Source organism: Melanerpes formicivorus, unplaced genomic scaffold, assembly GCF_026170545.1.
Source record: "Melanerpes formicivorus ecotype bairdi unplaced genomic scaffold, bMelFor1.0.p_v2 SCAF_188, whole genome shotgun sequence".
Classification (NCBI taxonomy): Eukaryota; Metazoa; Chordata; class Aves; order Piciformes; family Picidae; genus Melanerpes; species Melanerpes formicivorus.
In genome coordinates this window covers 20,885-40,000 of record NW_027142540.1, presented here as the reverse complement: position 1 = coordinate 40,000, position 19,116 = coordinate 20,885, and the positions used below count along the sequence as shown (strand labels likewise).

The 19,116-nt window shown below is 61.9% G+C and overlaps 1 protein-coding gene across 1 annotated transcript in view; it reads left to right on the top strand.

Moving 5' to 3' along the window:
- Window positions 1-3,763: 3,763 nt before the first annotated feature.
- Window positions 3,764-19,116, top strand: part of LOC137457696 (arf-GAP with Rho-GAP domain, ANK repeat and PH domain-containing protein 3-like) — a gene marked incomplete at its 3' end in the record, with an annotated part of 36,051 nt that continues 20,698 nt past the window's right edge. The window contains exons 1-5 of the mRNA XM_068169542.1: window positions 3,764-3,947; window positions 7,617-8,882; window positions 13,452-13,513; window positions 13,824-13,897; window positions 14,820-14,890. Of these exons, the coding sequence (XP_068025643.1) occupies window positions 7,657-8,882; window positions 13,452-13,513; window positions 13,824-13,897; window positions 14,820-14,890 (1,433 nt within the window). The remainder of the gene's footprint in view (window positions 3,948-7,616; window positions 8,883-13,451; window positions 13,514-13,823; window positions 13,898-14,819; window positions 14,891-19,116) is intronic.

Genomic DNA, 19,116 nt, shown 5'->3' with positions numbered 1-19,116 from the left:
CTTTCACCACACCTGGTGGCAAAGCTGACAGCTGCTCCCTACCCTCTGAGCCTCCTTCCCTGTCCCAGTGCTGCTCCCAGAAGCCGTTCCGGGGGAGCCATGAGTGATGTGGGCGAGGACCAACCTGGAGGAGTCTCTGTGTGTGGACTAGCAGCTTCTGCTGACCACAGCCTCACTCTACAAAGCAGAAGCAGAACCCAGCAGGAGCCCAGCACCGTTTCTGTCTTCCTCCTCCCACCCCACTCAGCTGCTCCAACAGGATGGTGACACATCGCTGTGGCTGGGGACAGCACGGGTGGCCCCATGGACCACACTGGGGGTGGGGCGAGTGGAAAGGGTGTGTGGGGACCCTGTGGGCCAGCTCTGCAGGCTGGGCCATCCCATTGTGCCTCTGAGAGGAAGCTGCTTGGCTGATCGTGAGCAGCAGAGCTCCTGGGAAGGCTGCTGAGGGCTGCAGGGGGAGTGGCTGGAGGGGCAGAGCAAAGGGGCTAGGGGCAACATCCCAGCATCCCAGCATCCCAGTATCCCAGCCTCCCAGCATCCCAGCTCCCCAGCATCCCAGCATCCCAGCTCCCCAGTATTCCAGCCTCCCAGCATCCCAGCTCCCCAGCATCCCAGCATCCCAGCTCCCCAGTATCCCAGCTCCCCAGCCTCCCAGCATCCCAGCTCCCCAGCTTGCCAGCTTCCCAGCATCTCAGCTCCCCAGCTTCTCAGCATCCCAGCATCCCAGCTCCCCAGCATCCCAGCATCCCAGCTTCCCAGCATCCCAGCATCCCAGCTTCACAGCATCCCAGCATCCCAGCTTCACAGCATCCCAGCTTCCAAGCATCCCAGCATCCCAACATCCCAGCTTCCAAACATCCCAGCTCCCCAGTATCCCAGCTTCCCAGCTCCCCAGCTTCCAGGCATCCCAGCTTCCAAGCATCCCAGCATCCCAGCATCCCAACTTCCAAACATCCCAGCTCCCCAGCATCCCAGCATCCCAGCATCCCAGCATCCCAACTTCCAAACATCCCAGCTCCCCAGCTTCCAAGCATCCCAGCATCCCAACATCCCAGCTTCCAAACATCCCAGCTCCCCAGTATCCCAGCTTCCCAGCTCCCCAGCTTTCCAGCATCCCAGTTTCCAAGCATCCCAGCATCCCAGCATCCCAGCTCCCCAGCATCCCAGCCCCCCAGCTTCCAGGCATCCCAGCTCCCCAGCATCCCAGCTTCCCAGCATCCCAGCTTCCAAGCATCTTAGCTTCCAAGCATCCCAGCATCCCAGTGTCCAAGCATCCCAGCATCCCCAGCAGCCCAGCAGCGCAGCTCCCCAGTTTACCAGCTTCCCAGCATCCCAGCATCCCAGCTTCCAAGCATCCCAGCTACCAAGCATACCATCATCCCAGCATCCCAGCTTCCAAGCATCCCAGCTACCAAGCATACCATCATCCCAGCATCCCAGCTTCCAAGCATCCCAGCTACCAAGCATTCCATCATCCCAGCATCCCAGCTTCCCAGCTCACCAGCCTCCCAACATCCAAGCATCCCAGCATCCCAGCTCCCCAGCATCCCAGCTCCCCAGCTTACCAGCTCCCCAGCATCCCAGCTCCCCAGTTTACCAGCTTCTCAGCTTCCCAGCATGCCAGCTTCCCAGCTCCCCAGATTACCAGCTTCCAAGCATCCCAGCATCCCAGCTTACCAGCTCCCCAGTTTACCAGCTTCCAAGCATCCCAGCATCCCAGCTTCACAGCATCCCAGCTTCCAAGCATCCCAGCATCCCAGCTTCACAGCATCCCAGTTTCCAAGCATCCCAGCATTCCAGCTCCCCAGTTTACCAGCTTCCCACCTTCTTAGCATCCCAGCATCCCAGCATCCCAGCATCCCAGCATCCCAGCATCCCAGATCCCCAGCATCCCAGATCCCCAGCATCCCAGCTTCCAAGCATCCCAGCTTCCAAGCAACCCAGCATTCCAGCTCCCCAGTGTACCAGCTTCCCACCTTCTTAGCATCCCAGCATCCCAGCATCCCAGCATCCCAGCTTCCCAGCATCCCAGCTTCCAAGCATCCCAGCTACCAAGCATTCCATCATCCCAGTATCCCAGCTCCCCAGCTCACCAGCCTCCAAGCATCCCAGCATCCCAGCATCCCAGCATCCCAGCTTCCCAGCATCCCAGCTCCCCAGCATCCCAGCTCCCCAGCTTCCCAGGTGCAAGAGCCTGAGGGACTGCCAGCACCAGGGGCTGCTGTGAGAGGTGTGTGGGAGGCAGCCAGGTCGGGCAGGGGGCAAAGAAGAGGATCCTGCTAAAACAGAAACCCTCCCAATGTCCCCCTGCCACCCCAGGCCCTGCTGCTCTCCTGCCCCTTGGAGCACTCCAGGTCCTCCTCACTCCAAGAAGGACACTGAGGAGCTGGAGCAGGGCCAGAGAAGGGCAACACAGCTGGGGAAGGGTCTGGAGGACAGGGCTGGGGAGGAGCAGCTGAGGGAGCTGGGGGTGTTCAGCCTGGAGAAGAGGAGGCTGAGGGAGACCTCATTGCTCTCTGCAGCTCCCTGAGAGGAGGCTGGAGCCAGGTGAGGGTTGGGCTCTTCTTCCAAAGAACAAAAGGGCACATGGAAACAGCCTCAGGTTGCCCCAGGGCAGGTTTAGGTCGCCCATGAGGAACAATTTCTTCCCCTTGAGGGTTGCCAAAGCCTGGCCCAGGCTGCCCAGGCCATTGGTGCAGTCCCCATCCCTGGAGGGGTTCCAAAGCCAGCTGGATGTGGTGCTGAGGGCCAAGGTGTGGTGGTGCCCTGGCAGTGCTGGGGCAAGGCTTGGACTCAAAGCTCTGAAAGCTCTCTCCCAGCCAAACCAATTCCATGATTCCCCTCCTCACAGGGCACACAGTGGGGTGGATGCTGCATGCCCAGCATCCCATAGCACAGGGCAGATGTTTCCACCCTCCATGGGCCTGGTGGGCTCAGTGAAGCTCTCCTCTTGCCTGCAGCCAGAGGCAGGAGCAGCAGGAGGAACCAAATGCAGCTGAGAGCTTCAGAGCCCTCCCTCAGCAGTGCACCCTCAGGGATGTGGTTTAGAGGTGAGCTGGCAGTGCTGGGCTGGGTGAGCTGAAAGGTCTCTTCCCACCATAGAACCACAGAAGTGTCAGGGCTGGAAGGGACCTCAAGGCTCAGCCAGTCCCAACCCCCCTGCCATGGGCAGGGACACCTCACACTACAGCAGCTTGCTCACAGCCACAGCCAGCCTGGCTGCAAACACCTCCAAAATCCCTCCCCAGCTTTCTTGGAGCTCCCTGCAGATCCTGCAAGGTCACAAGAAGGTCTCCCTGGAGCCTTCTCCTCTCCAGCCTGCACAACCCCAACTCTCTCAGGCTGTCTCCAGAGCAGAGCAGCTCCAGCCCTCTGCTCATCCTCGTGGCCCTTCTCTGGACACCTTCCAGCACCTCCAGATCCCTCCTGGCACAGAGGCTCCAGAACAGGACACAGAGCTCCAGGTGGGATCCATGGTCTCAGGAAATCCTGGTCCCACCATGGCTATGCAGGTCCAAGGGGTCATGGAGCGGAGCAGGACCCTTCCTGGGAGGGTGTGAGCAGAGCATGAGGCAGGGAGCTGGGAGGAGGGCATGGGGCAGCCCCTGTAGGAGGGCAGAGCCTGCCCGAGGGGCAGGACTTGGGGCAGGCAGGACACGGCGCTTGGTCATGGCTGGGAAGGGGCAGGACAGGGGGGGTGGGACAGCGATGGAGAGCAGAGGGTTGGCCTGGAGGTGGGACCGGCAGGGGGAGGCGTGGGCAGGCTGCTGCCGAGCCCGAGGCAGCTCCGCGGGGCTGCTCGTCGGTGCCCGCAGGCTGAGTCCCGTCCCCGGGCTGGGAACGCCTTACCGTCACCCTGGAGCCCAGAGCCTGGCAGCCACCGAGCCCACAGCGCACCTGGCACCATCGCGCTCCGCTGCAGACAGCCCTGGCGGGCTGCGGAGGTGAGGGCTGCACCCAGCTGGGGACAGGCAGGGGAAGCACCACGACAGGGAGGGGAAGGTCCAGGACAGGGAGGGGAAGGTCCAGGACTGTGGATGCCCAACTCCACTTCCAGCCCATGGCACCAGCTGGCCCAGATGGGTTTGCAGGAGTGGGGACGGTGCCCACCTCCCTGTGAAGTGCCACCCCTCAGGGGCACAGCTGGACCACCTCAGAGGCACTTCTCTCCATGTTCTGCTCCCCATGCCCTGCTCCCCATGCCCTGCTCCCCATGCCCTGCTCCCCATGCCCAGCTTCTCAGCCAGCTCCTGCCATGATTGTCCCCCCTCAAAGCTGGGGAGCAGCCCCATGGGGACCCTCCCCTGGGCACACACACATGGGGCTGGGCACACACAGGGATGTGGGCAGAGCTGGGCTCTTCATGGGTGCTGGCTGACAGCATCACAAGTTCTTTGAGGCTGGTGAGACACCGGAAGGGGCTGCCCAGAGGAGCTGGGGCTGCCTCAGGGCAGGCCCTGCAAGTGTTGAAAGCCAGGCTGGATGAGGCTTTCAGCAGCCTGGGCTAGGGGGAGATGTCTCTGCCCGTGGCAGGGGGGTTGGAACTGAAGGATCTGGCTGGTGAAGGGTCTGGAGAGGAGATCTTGTGGGGAGCAGCTGAGGGGTCTGGGGTTGTTTGGCTAAGGGAAGACCTGGAGGTGTTTCCAAGAGGCAGAGCTGTGGTGCTGAGGGCTATGGTTCAGCAGCAGCCTTGGCAGAGCCAGACTGGTTGGAGTGGGTGATCTGGAAGCTCTTTTCCAACCAAAATGTTTCTGTGATTCCGTGATCTTGAAGGTCCCTTCCACCTCAAGCCACTCTCTGAGCCACCACCAGCTCCATAGGATCACAGAAGTGTCAGGGTTGGAAGGGACCTCAAGGCTCAGCCAGTCCCAACCCCCCTGCCATGGGCAGGGACACCTCACACTACAGCAGCTTGCTCACAGCCACAGCCAGCCTGGCTGCAAACACCTCCAGGCATGAGACTGCCACCACCTCCCTGGGCAACCTGTGCCAGGCTCTCACCACCCTCATGGGGAACAACTTCTTCCTCACATCCAATCTCAATCTCCCCACTTCTACTTTTGCTCCATCCCCCCCAGTCCTATCCCTCCCTGACACCCTACAAAGTCCCTCCCCAGCTTTCTTGGAGCCCCCTGCAGATCCTGCAAGGCCACAAGAAGGTCTCCCTGGAGCCTTCTCCTCTCCAGCCTGCACAACCCCAACTCTCTCAGGCTGTCTCCAGAGCAGAGCAGCTCCAGCCCTCTGCTCCTCCTCGTGGCCCTTCTCTGGACACCTTCCAGCACCTCCAGCTCCTTCCTGGCACAGAGGCTCCAGAGCTGGCCCCAGAGCTGCAGCTGTGGTCTCAGCAGAGTGGAGCAGAGGGGCAGAATCCCCTCCCTCCCCTGCTGGCCACACTTCTCTTGCTGCAGCCCAGGCTCTGCTTGGCTCTCTGGGCTGCAAGTGCTCACCAGCCCTCCTCCAGCCTGCCCAGCCTGCACTGTGCCACTCATGCCACCCGTTGGGCAGCAGGCAGAGCCTCCTCCTAAGCAGGGGGCAGCTGAGATGCTGCTGGCTGGGCTGTCCCTTGGCTCCAGCAGCAGGGGGAGGCTGGGGGATGGGGTTGGGGGGGGGACAGAGGCTGCGTGGGAGCCGCAGGCAGCAGGAAGGAAGCTGGAGCTGAACAATGGAGGGAAATGGAGGAACTGGAAAATAAAGAGCCAGGGGCAGCAGAGTCAGCACAGATGGTTTGGTGTAGAGCTGTGATTCATGGGAGCCAGGCCCTGGGAGCTCCACTAGGGATGGAGGCTCCTGCTCGGAGTGGCACCTGGGTGGGCACCGTGCAGAGCAGCCCAGCCCCATCTGCAGCCTCCTGCGGGTGCTGGCTGCGGGACACGGGGGGCTGGGGGAGGCTGGGGGTGGGTGGGAGGCTGAGTGTTCCCCCTCCCCTTTCTCTGCCTGCCCATGAGTCATGCTGACCTCTCCCATGCCCTCACCAGAGCTCAGAGACAGAGATTATGGTCTGGCCCTTCCGGCTGCTCAGCCCTCCCCGAGCTGGCCACCACGGGAGCTCATCCCCTGGGAGGGGCTCAGCTGCTGCTCCCCCCCTCCCCATCCCCCCCTTATCTGCCCCAGACACCATCCCAAGGAGCCCAGAGCAAGAAATTCTCCTCATCCTCCCCCCCAGCCCCTCCACCCCAGCACGCTCCAGAGTCCTGCATCTGCTCAGCTGCCCACCCCCGCCCCATGCCCCCCCCCCAGCGAGCCCCTGGCTGCTGGGTTCCTGTCTGGACTCGGGGGGTGGCCTCTGTGACAAAGCAGGGCCAGGATCCCTCAGCTGCGGGAAGGGGAGGAGAGGCTGAGGGCTGAGCAACAACAGGATGCTGGCAGCTTCAGCTGGGAGGTGAGAGACTGGACAGAGAGGGGAGCTGGGGGGCTGGGGGGGACGTTCAGCAGTACCCCACGCTCCCACCCACGGGGTTTGCACCCCTCAAGCCAGCTGAAGCCTTCCACTCCCTTCCTGCTGCCTCCTCAAGGGGTTGCACCAAGAAGTTGTAGATGCCTCAGCCCTGGAAGGGTTCAGGGCCAGGCTGGCTGAGGCTTTCAGCAGCCTGGGCTAGGGGGAGGGGTCCCTGCCCACGGCAGGGGGGGTTGGGACTGGAGGGTCTGGCTGGGGAAGGGTCTGGAGAAGGGAGCAGCTGAGGGATCTGGAGTCTGGGCAGGGGGGTGGTGGAAGGTCATAGGCTGGGCTTGATGAGCTCAGAGCTCTGTTCCAGCCTCAATGATTCTGTGATCCCATGGTCCTGTGATCCTGTGGTCCTATTAACCTGTGATCCTGTGGTCCTATGATCCTGTGATCCTATAATTCTATGATCCTGTGATTCTATGACCCTGTGATCCTATGATTCTGTGATCCTGTGATTCTCTGATCCTGTGGTCCTGTGATCCTGTGGTCCTATGATCCTGTGATTCTCTGATCCTGTGGTCCTATGATCCTGTGGTCCTATGATCCTGTGATTCTCTAATCCTGTGGTCCTATGATGCTGTGATTCTGTCTTTGGCCTGGAGAAGAGGAGGCTGAGCGGAGACCTGGAGGAGTTTCCAAGAGGCAGAGCTGTGGTGCTGAGGGCCAAGGTTGAGCAGTAGCCTTGGCAGAGCCAGAGAGTGGTTGGCCTGGAAGCTCTTTTCCAGCCACAATACATCTGTGACTCTGTGACCTTGAAGCTCCCTTTCAACCCAACCCATTCCAGGACTCTGGGAGTCCTCATCCCCTTTCCCTCCCTCCTGGATCTGCAGGGAGCTCCAAGAAAGCTGGGGAGGGACTTTGGAGGGTGTCAGGGAGTGACAGGAGTGGGAGGGATGGAGCAAAACTAGAAGTGGGGAGATTGAGATTGGATGTGAGGAAGAAGTTGTTGCCCATGAGGGTGGTGAGAGCCTGGCACAGGCTGCCCAGGGAGGTGGTGGCAGCCTCATGCCTGGAGGTGTTTGCAGCCAGGCTGGCTGTGGCTGTGAGCAAGCTGCTGTAGTGTGAGGTGTCCCTGCCCATGGCAGGGGGTTGGAACTGGCTGAGCCTTGAGGTCCCTTCCAGCCCTTGCACTTCTCTGATGAGTCCATGATTCCCTCCTCCTCCTCCCCAGATGATGGGCTGAGCACCCGCTGCAGGGGCACCCCAGGGCCATGAGCTCCCCATGGGGCCCCGACGCCGACATCGCTGACTGGTTGGCCACCATCCACCTGGAGAGGTACCAGGATATCTTCAGGCAGCATGGCTACCACCTGGCACGGGATGCCACCTCGCTGGACGCTGCCCTCCTGCAGCAGCTTGGCATCGCCGCCACCGGCCACCGCAAGAGGATCCTGAGCCTGGTGCAGCAGACCCGGATGCTCGGCCAGCCCCAGGCAGGACCTGCAGCACCAGCACCAGCAGCAGCACCAGCACCAGCAGCAGCACCAGCAGCAGCACCAGCACCAGCAGCACCAGCAGCAGCACCAGCAGCAGCACCAGCACCAGCACCAGCACCAGCAGCACCAGCACCAGCACCAGCAGCAGCACCAGCACCAGCAGCACCAGCAGCAGCCCCAGCACCAGCACCAGCAGCAGCCCCAGCACCAGCACCAGCAGCAGCCTCCCCTTTGCCAGCCAGCCGCGGCCTGGATGCCCCCAGGGCGGGCGAGGATGCCATGAAAGCAGAGGCAGGAGGAGCCGCTGCCAGCTGTGGGCGCCAGCAGCGCGTCCCTGTGCCCGGCCAGGCGCACCCCTCGGAGCGGCTCCCCGCCGCCGCCCCCCTGAAGCCGGTCCCCAAGCCCAGGACGGTTTTCCTCCGCGGCAGGTCGGAGCAGAGCTGCGTGCCCAGGCCGCCCGCCCGCACCACCCTGCCGCCACGCAGCCCAGAGCGGGCGCCCGCAGCCTTCCTGGTGCTGGAGGGCTTCGTGCCAGGGGAGAGCTCCACGGACTTGGAAAGCCCAGCGCCCGGCCCGGCCCCTCCAGCCGCCACCATGGGCATGGCCATCTCCCGGCTGCGGGGGAGGGACAGCACCAGGGAAGAGAAGCGACCCCCCCCGGCCCAGGGACAGGCCCTGGAGGTCCTGGAAAAGCCCCTCCTGAGCGTGGCTGCTGTCCCACCGCCCCGCAAGGCTCCAGGGGCTGAGCCCGGCCCTGAGGGACCCCCTGCCTCCAGCCCTCCTCTGCCCACCCCAGCCGGGAGGGATCTCTCCCCGTGCCCCAGGGCAGCCTCACAGCCCAGCTCGGGGCAGGGCAGGGTGGAGATGGTGTCCAACGTCATCTACGAAGGCTTCAAGCGCCCAGCAGCACCTGCTGAGGACTCGGGAGGGGTGGGGGAAGCCCAAGGGCAGCCCCCAGCATCGTCCCTGACAGAGGTGACCCAGCCAGAGGACAAGTCTGGGTAAGCAGCTCCTTTCCCTCACCCCAGAGAGCAGAGCAGGGGGTGCAGAGCAGCCAGAGCAGAAGATCCAAAGAGTCCCAACCACACCTCCAGGACACCATCCTCTGGATGCTGGCAAAGGCCCTTCCAACATCTCCCCCAGCCATCCATCCCCCGGGCTCTGCATGGAGCCTTCCATCCCCCAGGCTCTGCATGGAGCCTTCCATCCCCCAGGCTCTGCATGGAGCCTTCCATCCCCCAGGCCCTGCAAGGACCCTTCCATTCCCCAGGCTCTGCATGGAGCCTTCCATCCCCCAGGCTCTGCATGGAGCCTTCCATCCCCAGGCTCTGCATGGAGCCTTCCATCCCCCAGGCTCTGCATGGAGCCATCCATCCCCCAGGCTCTGCATGGTGCTATCCATCCCCCAGGCTCTGCATGGAGCCTTCCATCCCCCAGGCCCTGCATGGAGCCTTCCATCCCCCAGGCTCAGCTGGAGCCTTCCATCCCCCAGGCTCTGCAAGGAGCCATCCATCCCCCAGGTTCTGCATGGAGCCATCCATCCCCCAGGCTCTGCAAGGAGCCATCCATCCCCCAGGTTCTGCATGGAGCCATCCATCCCCCAGGCCCTGCATGGAGCCTTCCATCCCCCAGGCTCTGCATGGAGCCTTCCATCCCCAGGCTCTACATGGAGCCTTCCATTCCCCAGGCTCTGCATGGAGCCTTCCATCCCCCAGGCTCTGCATGGAGCCATCCATCCCCCAGGCTCTGCATGGAGCCTTCCATCCCCCAGGCTCTGCAAGGAGCCATCCATCCCCCAGGTTCTGCATGGAGCCATCCATCCCCCAGGCTCTGCAAGGAGCCATCCATCCCCCAGGTTCTGCATGGAGCCATCCATCCCCCAGGCCCTGCATGGAGCCTTCCATCCCCCAGGCTCTGCATGGAGCCTTCCATCCCCAGGCTCTACATGGAGCCTTCCATCCCCCAGGCTCTGCATGGAGCCTTCCATCCCCCAGGTTCTGCATGGAGCCATCCATCCCCCAGGCTCTGCATGGAGCCTTCCATCCCCCAGGCTCTGCATGGAGCCTTCCATCCCCCAGGCTCTGCAAGGAGCCTTCCATCCCCAGGCTCTGCAAGGAGCCTTCCATCCCCAGGCTCTGCAAGGAGCCATCCATCCACCAGGCTCTGCATGGAGCCTTCCATCCCCCAGGCTCTGCATGGAGCCTTCCATCCCCAGGCTCTGCAAGGAGCCATCCATCCACCAGGCTCTGCATGGAGCCTTCCATCCCCCAGGCTCTGCATGGAGCCTTCCATCCCCAGGCTCTGCATGGAGCCTTCCTCCCCAGGCTCTGCATGGAGCCTTCCACCCCCCAGGCTCTGCATGGAGCCTTCCATCCCCAGGCTCTGCATGGAGCCTTCCATCCCCCAGGCTCTGCATGGAGCCTTCCATTCCCCAGGCTCTGCATGGAGCCTTCCAGCCCCAGGCTCTGCATGGAGCCTTCCAGTCCCCAGGCTCTGCATGGAGCCTTCCATCCACCAGGCTCTGCATGGAGCCATCCATCCCCCAGGCTCTGCATGCAGCCTTCCATCCCCCAGGCTCTGCATGGAGCCTTCCCTTCCCCAGGCTCACCTGGAGCCTTCCATCCCCAGGCTCTGCATGGAGCCTTCCATCCCCCAGGCTCTGCAAGGAGCCTTCCAGCCCCCAGGCTCTGCATGGAGCCATCCATCCCCCAGGCTCTGCAAGGAGCCTTCCATCCCCAGGCCCTGCATGGAGCCTTCCATCCCCAGGCTCTGCATGGAGCCTTCCATCCCCAGGCCCTGCATGCAGCCTTCCATCCCCAGGCTCTGCATGGAGCCTTCCATCCCCAGGCCCTGCATGCAGCCTTCCATTCCCCAGGCTCTGCAAGGAGCCTTCCATCCACCAGGCTCTGCATGGAGCCTTCCATCCCCCAGGCTCTGCATGGAGCCTTCCATCCCCAGGCCCTGCATGGAGCCTTCCATCCCCAGGCTCTGCATGGAGCCTTCCATCCCCAGGCCCTGCATGCAGCCTTCCATTCCCCAGGCTCTGCAAGGAGCCTTCCATTCCCCAGGCTCTGCATGGAGCCATCCACCCCCCAGGCTCTGCATGGAGCCATCCATTCCCCAGGCTCTGCATGGAGCCATCCATCCCCCAGGCTCTGCAAGGAGCCTTCCATCCCCAGGCTCTGCATGGAGCCTTCCATCCCCCAGGCTCTGCATGGAGCCTTCCATCCCCCAGGCTCTGCATGGAGCCTTCCATCCCCCAGGCTCTGTATGGAGCCTTCCATTCCCCAGGCTCTGCATGCAGCCTTCCATCCCCCAGGCTCTGCATGGAGCCTTCCATCCCCCAGGCTCTGCATGGAGCCTTCCATTCCCCAGGCTCTGCATGCAGCCTTCCATCCCCCAGGCTCTGCATGGAGCCTTCCCTTCCCCAGGCTCACCTGGAGCCTTCCATCCCCAGGCTCTGCATGGAGCCTTCCATCCCCCAGGCTCTGCAAGGAGCCTTCCAGCCCCCAGGCTCTGCATGGAGCCTTCCATTCCCCAGGCTCTGCATGGAGCCTTCCATCCCCCAGGCTCTGCATGGAGCCTTCCATTCCCCAGGCTCTGCATGGAGCCTTCCATTCCCCAGGCTCTGCATGGAGCCATCCATTCCCCAGGCTCTGCATGGAGCCTTCCATCCCCCAGGCTCTGCATGGAGCCTTCCCTTCCCCAGGCTCACCTGGAGCCTTCCATTCCCCAGGCCCTGCATGGAGCCTTCCATCCACCAGGCTCTGCATGGAGCCTTCCATGCCCAGGCCCTGCATGGAGCCTTCCATCCCCAGGCCCTGCATGCTGCCTTCCATCCCCAGGCCCTGCATGCAGCCTTCCATTCCCCACGCTCTGCATGCAGCCTTCCATTCCCCAGGCTCTGCATGGAGCCATCCATCCCCCAGGCTCTGCATGGAGCCTTCCATCCCCCAGGCTCTGCATGGAGCCTTCCATCCCCCAGGCCCTGCATGGAGCCTTCCATCCCCCAGGCTCTGCATGGAGCCTTCCATTCCCCAGGCCCTGCATGGAGCCTTCCATCCACCAGGCTCTGCATGGAGCCTTCCATCCCCCAGGCTCTGCATGGAGCCTTCCATCCCCAGGCCCTGCATGGAGCCTTCCATCCCCAGGCTCTGCATGGAGCCTTCCATCCCCAGGCCCTGCATGCAGCCTTCCATTCCCCAGGCTCTGCAAGGAGCCTTCCATTCCCCAGGCTCTGCATGGAGCCATCCACCCCCCAGGCTCTGCATGGAGCCATCCATTCCCCAGGCTCTGCATGGAGCCATCCATCCCCCAGGCTCTGCAAGGAGCCTTCCATCCCCAGGCTCTGCATGGAGCCTTCCATCCCCCAGGCTCTGCATGGAGCCTTCCATCCCCCAGGCTCTGCATGGAGCCTTCCATCCCCCAGGCTCTGTATGGAGCCTTCCATTCCCCAGGCTCTGCATGCAGCCTTCCATCCCCCAGGCTCTGCATGGAGCCTTCCATCCCCCAGGCTCTGCATGGAGCCTTCCATCCCCCAGGCTCTGCATGGAGCCTTCCATCCCCCAGGCTCTGCATGGAGCCTTCCATTCCCCAGGCTCTGCATGCAGCCTTCCATCCCCCAGGCTCTGCATGGAGCCTTCCCTTCCCCAGGCTCACCTGGAGCCTTCCATCCCCAGGCTCTGCATGGAGCCTTCCATCCCCCAGGCTCTGCAAGGAGCCTTCCAGCCCCCAGGCTCTGCATGGAGCCTTCCATTCCCCAGGCTCTGCATGGAGCCTTCCATCCCCCAGGCTCTGCATGGAGCCTTCCATTCCCCAGGCTCTGCATGGAGCCTTCCATTCCCCAGGCTCTGCATGGAGCCATCCATTCCCCAGGCTCTGCATGGAGCCTTCCATCCCCCAGGCTCTGCATGGAGCCATCCATTCCCCAGGCCCTGCATGGAGCCTTCCATCCACCAGGCTCTGCATGGAGCCTTCCATGCCCAGGCCCTGCATGGAGCCTTCCATCCCCAGGCCCTGCATGCTGCCTTCCATCCCCAGGCCCTGCATGCAGCCTTCCATTCCCCACGCTCTGCATGCAGCCTTCCATTCCCCAGGCTCTGCATGGAGCCATCCATCCCCCAGGCTCTGCATGGAGCCTTCCATCCCCCAGGCTCTGCATGGAGCCTTCCATCCCCCAGGCTCTGCAAGGAGCCTTCCATTCCCCAGGCTCTGGGGAAGAAGCTGTTGCCCCTTTTCTGCACACCCCCCCCCCAGACAGCAGGGCTGGGGCTCCCCAGCATGGAGAGTGGTGGCTGGGGCTGTCTCCTGCTGGGAGCCAGGTGGGAGATGTTGGAGGGGGCCAAAAACTAGGCTGGGTACTGCCTGGAGGCACAACCCAGCACATCCTGGGGTGGGGAGGAGTTAGGGGCCAAGGAGGGGGTGGGAACAGGGGTGGGATGCTGCAGATCCCAGGGGACAAAGCTGGGCTCAGCCCTGGTCAGGAGAAGCCAGATGGTAAAAGAGGGTGGGAAAAGCTCTGCAGGCTGCCACCACCTCCCAGCCCCAGTAACCTCTCTCCTGTTTTCCAGCAGTTCCAGCAGGCCTGGGGGGCAGGTGCCCCCCATCCCCCAGAGACCCACCTGCAAGCCAGGTGAGAGCCCCCAGGGCACAATGGGGACCTCCGGGTGGCCCCAGGGAAGGGGGTGGTGAGGAGAGGGACACCAATACATCCCTCTCCAGTCCTGCTTCCCCCTCCTTCCCCAAGGGCTGGAGTGGCCCCAGAGCAAAGCAGGGCCCAGCCCCACAGCCCTTTGGGTTGGCATCTCTGTTACCTGCTGGATGTTGGGGTGCACCATGGGGGGCTTTGGGGGGAGGTTCCAAGCCCCAGGGTTGGTAGGTGGAGGTGGCTGGTGACTGCCCCACAGCAGACACCACTTTCCTGCTTGTGTCTCTGCCCACAGAGGTTGGGGAGCAGCCTGTCAGCCCCTACTGTGAGACCATCTTTGGCCATGCAGCCCCAGCCCAGGAGCAGAAGGTGAGGGCAGACTCTGGAGGGGGGTGGCTGTCCCCTGCTGGCACTCTGTGTCCCACCAGCTGTGGCTTGTGAGCCCCTGGTGCCTGGCTGAGCGTTGCTGCTGGGCTGGGGGGGAGGTCACAGGCAGACTGAGGAGGTCTGGATGGAAGAGGGCAGGAGGCAGAGGAGATGTACCAGGACAGGTCAGAGGCTACCCTGCTGGAGAGCAGCTCCAGGGACAAAGACCTTGGGGTGCTGGTGGGCAGCAGGTTCTGCAGGGGACAGCAAAGTGCCCTGGTGGCCAAGAGAGACAATGGGGTCCTGGGCTGCAGCAAGAGAAGTGTGGCCAGCAGGGCTGGGGAGGTTCTGCTGCCACTCTGCTCTGCCCTGCTGAGACCACAGCTGCAATCCTGGGTCCAGCTCTGGGCTCCCCAGGTCAAGAGAGACACAGACCTGCTGGAAAGAGCCCAAGGGAGAGCCAGGAGGATGATTTGGGGACTTGAGCATCTCCCCTGTGAAGAGAGACTGAGAGCCCTGGGGCTGTTTAGTGTGGAGAGGAGAAGGCTGAGAGGGATCTGATCAATGCCTCTCAATAGCTGAGGGGTGGGGGGCAAGGGGAGGGGGCCAGGCTCTGTTGGGTGGTGCACAGGAGTGAGACAAGGACCAATGGAGACAAACTTGAACAGAGAAGGTTTCAGCTCAGCAGGAGGAGAAACTTCTCCAGAGTGAGGGTGAGAGAGGCCTGGGGCAGGCTGCCCAGAGAGGTTGTGGAGTCTCCTTCTCTGGAGCCTTTCCAACCCCCCCTGGATGCATTCCTGTGTGCCCTGCCCTGGGTGATGCTGCTCTGGCAGGGGGCTGGGCTGGATGGCCTCTGGAGGTCCCTCCCAGCCCCTAATGCCCTGTGCTCTGTGCTGCTGTGATGTGACCCAAGCTCTCCTCCCAGGCTGGTGACATCTCCTCTGACCAGGGCTACGAGGCAGTGTCAGAGCTGGCCCAGGAGGGGGAAGCATGCAGGTAGGCACCACCTCCTCTGGGGCCCAGGGAGGCATGCCAGAGGGACAGGAGACACCCCTGGGGACAGCCTGAGGGGTTGGGGAGGGGGTGAGGGGCTTCTGTCCCACCACTGAGCCCATCAGGAGTGTCAGGAAGAGCTCAGGGATGAGAAGGAGCCACACTGGTGGGTGGTCCTCGTGGGGGACACAGCTTGCCAACAGATGCCCTGGGTGCACAGCTGGGGCAGTGCCAGTGGCCCTGGGCACCTGCAGGCTGGGCAGAGCCTGAATTTGGCCTCTGGGAGCCAGGAAACAGCAGAGGGGACAGGGATTGCTGAGAGAGGGGATGGCTCCAAGCTCCAGGTGAAGTGATGGGAGACCTCCAGCGCCATCAGAGGAGCCTGTGGTGCCCTGCCCCAGTGTGCTGGGCAGGGAGCTTGTCAGAGGCCACCTTCAAACTGCTCTTGAAATGTTCTTTCCATGATTCCTGATAGCATCTGAGAAAGAGGAAGGAAAGCTGCTCTTCCCATTTCGTGTGGGGAGGCTTCCTTTTCCTGTGCTGCTTTGAGAGCAGGAGGGGAGCTGCAGCTCTCTGTGGCCTTCAGCTCTGCCTCTGGCCTTGCCAGCCACTGGGTCCCCTTGGCCCTGCCTCTCTGGCCTCAGTGTTGGCTGGGCCAGCTCATCCCCAGCTCATCTCCAGCTCTTCCCCTGCTCTCCCCCAGCTCTTCCCCAGCTCATCTCCAGCTCATCTCCAGCTCTTCCCCAGCTCTCCCCCAGCTCATCCCCAGCTCATCCCCAGCTCTTCCCCAGCTCATCCCCAGCTCATCTCCAGCTCATCTCCAGCTCTTCCACAGCTCATCTCCAGCTCTTCCCCAGCTCTCCCCCAGCTCTTCCCCAGCTCATCTCCAGCTCATTCCCAGCTCATCTCCAGCTCTTCCCCAGCTCTTCCCCAGCTCTTCCCCAGCTCATCCCCAGCTCATCCCCAGCTCATCTCCAGCTCATCTCCAGCTCTTCCACAGCTCATCTCCAGCTCTTCCCCAGCTCTCCCCCAGCTCTTCCCCAGCTCATCTCCAGCTCATTCCCAGCTCATCTCCAGCTCTTCCCCAGCTCTCCCCCAGCTCTTCCCCAGCTCATCTCCAGCTCATTCCCAGCTCATCTCCAGCTCTCCCCCAGCTCTTCCCCAGCTCATCTCCAGCTCATCCCCAGCTCATCTCCAGCTCTTCCCCAGCTCTTCCCCAGCTCTTCCCCAGCTCATCCCCAGCTCATCCCCAGCTCATCTCCAGCTCTTCCCCAGCTCATTCCCAGCTCATCTCCAGCTCATCCCCAGCTCTTCCCCAGCTCATCCCCAGCTCTTCCCCAGCTCATCCCCAGCTCTTACCCAGCTCATTCCCAGCTCATCTCCAGCTCATCCCCAGCTCTTCCCCAGCTCATCCCCAGCTCTTCCCCAGCTCATCCCCAGCTCTTCCCCAGCTCATTCCCAGCTCATCTCCAGCTCATCCCCAGCTCATCTCCAGCTCTTCCCCAGCTCATCCCCAGCTCTTCCCCAGCTCATCTCCAGCTCTTCCCCAGCTCTTCTTCAGCTCTTCCCCAGCTCTTCCCTAGCTCTTCTCCTCCTTTCAGTGCCAGTCATAGAGTCAGAGAATCAACAGTGCCTAGTCTCAGTGATCATAGTCCAACCAAGACAATTCTATCATCCTATGATTAAGGTTGGAAAAGACCTCTAATACCACCAGTTCCAACCTTCTGCCCAGCACCTCCATGACCACCAGCTCCAACCTTCTACCCAGCCCCTCCACGACTGGAGTTGTTGTGGTGTGGCTCCCTCCAGGTCACAGCAGGCAAATGTTGCAGCCCCTCATCACAGCCCAGGGGTGAGGAACTGCAGGTACCTGGCAACAGAGCTGCTGAAATCTGCTGTGGAGCTTCTGAATCAGTTCAGAGCAGGGCTGGGTGCTGGCCTGAGAGTCACAGCATCCATCCAGAGGCTTCCAGGGAGCTGGAATCCAGAGTTGTCTCAAGGGTATCATCTAGATCCTTGAAGTCTTAGACCCAGCAGTGGGTTTGCAGCTTGGTCTTGCTGAGAAGAGGCAGAATCACAGAATGGTAGGGGTGGGAAAGGACCTCTGGAGATCATGGAGTCCAACCCCTCTGCAGGGGTCTCTTAGGGCAGGTCCCACAGGAAGATGTCCAGGTGGGTTTGGAAAGTCTCCAGAGGAGATGATGTGACCATCAGAGGCAGCAGCTGAGTTTTGTCTCTCCCAGAACTGAGGTGTTTGGAGTGTGGGGAGTTGGATAAGAGCCAGAAAAGCCTTTGCAGGCCTCTTGTGTTGTACTTGTGAAGCCCTTTGGCCAGCTGCTGCCTGCTTTCCTGCCCAGGCCAGCCCTACCAGTCTGACCACCATGCCCCTGGAGCACAGCTGTGGAGCATCATGGTCAAGACTGGTGGGATCTGAGCTGCTGCCAGACAGCCCTGGGCCCCTGTGGGACCTTCCAAGTCCTCCTTCAGCACTGGTGGCTCTCCAGTTCAACCAGTTTCTCATCCTGCTGGCTGGCATCTGGTCAGTGGGGACAAGATGGGGATCTCCTGCAGCCCACCAGCCCAAGCTCCCTCTTCCAAGCTTCAAGGTGGCCTCCTCCCACCCTTTTGGGCACAGCATCTTCTGCCTGAGATAATTCTGCTCACTCTCTTTTGCACCATGCTGCAGAGCTCTGTTTGATGTCTGGGCAGTGAGTGTTAGAGATGGGCAGAACCACCTCAGCCCAGTGAGGTCTCCTCAGCCCCAGTGAGATCTCCTCAGCCCCAGTGACATCTCCTCCTTTGGGACTTGGAACTGCCCTCTTCTTGCCCTGGGGACTCCTTTGTCCCTAAGGTTAGTTTCCTTCAGTGCCTGCCACCCACTGCCAAGGCAGATGCCTGCACCTTTGCAGACTTGTTGCTTGGAGGCTTCCTCCATCAGCCTCATCCTCAAGGGCAGAGCTGGTTCCTCTCTGCCAGCTCAAAGCCATTGTCCCTGGTCCTCTCACTCCCAGCCCTTGTCACAAGTCCCTCCCCAGCTCTCCTGGAGCCCCTTCAGGTACTGCAAGACCACTGGAAGCTCTCCCCAGAGCTTTCTCTTCTCCAGGCTGAACAGCCTGGGGCAGCTCTCACCTCTGTTGCCCACACTGGGACCATGAGCCCAGCAGGGAGCCCACCACAAGCCCAACTTATCTCCTGGCCTGGGCTGCAGGGCTGGAGAGGTCCAGGCAAATACCTTCCAGTTTCCAGTTCCCCACTGCTCCACCAGTTCTTCCCAGTCCCCATCTCCCCACCAGTTCCTCCCAGTCCTCATCTCACCACCAGGTCCTTCCAGTCTCCATCTCACCACCAGGTCCTCCCAGTCCCCATCTCACCACCAGGTCCTCCCAGTCCCCATCTCTCCACCAGTTCCTCCCAGTCCCCATCTCTCCACCAGTTCCTCCCAGTCCCCATCTCTCCACCAGGTCCTCCCAGTCCCCATCTCACCACCAGGTCCTCCCAGTCTCCATCTCTCCACCAGTTCCTCCCAGTCCCCATCTCACCACCAGGTCCTCCCAGTCCCCATCTCCCCACCAGTTTCTCCCAGTCCCCATCTCACCACCAGGTCCTCCCAGTCCCCATCTCTCCATCAGTTCATCCCAATCCCCATTTCTCCCAGTCCCATTGCTTCTGCAGTGTTCCTCACACCCAATCTCATTCTGTTTAGGATGAGGGGAGGTGTTTGTGGTCATCCTCCTGCTCCAAAAGCATTTCCAGCAGATGGGCTCTGTGCTGGAGGTGGTTTCTCATCTTCAGGAACTTCCCCCCCACACCCCCCCAGTGGCTTTCTCCCCCATAAATCTCTCCTTCTACAACATCCCCTGGTGAGAAGTCCTTCAGGTCAGCCCCAGGTGGTTCTGCACCTCTCTGCTGCTGCCTTTCAGTGATGTCACCCAGCTGCTGGGACACTGGTGGCCAGGAGATGCTTTTCTGCCCTTCTCACACTGCTCCTGACTTCAGAATCCTGCCCCTTGTCCCACTGGAGATGCTCCTCAGAGCCCATGGCAGGGCTTAGACCAGATGGTTGGCCTGGATAACCTCTAGAAGCCCCTTCAAACCCAGGGCATTCCGTTCCTTGGAGCCTTTTCTTCTCTTGGAGCCTTTTCTTTCCTTGGAGCCTTTTCCTTCCTTGGAGCCTTTTCTTAGAGCCTTTTCTTTCCTTGGAGCCTTTTCCTTCCTTGGAGCCTTTTCCT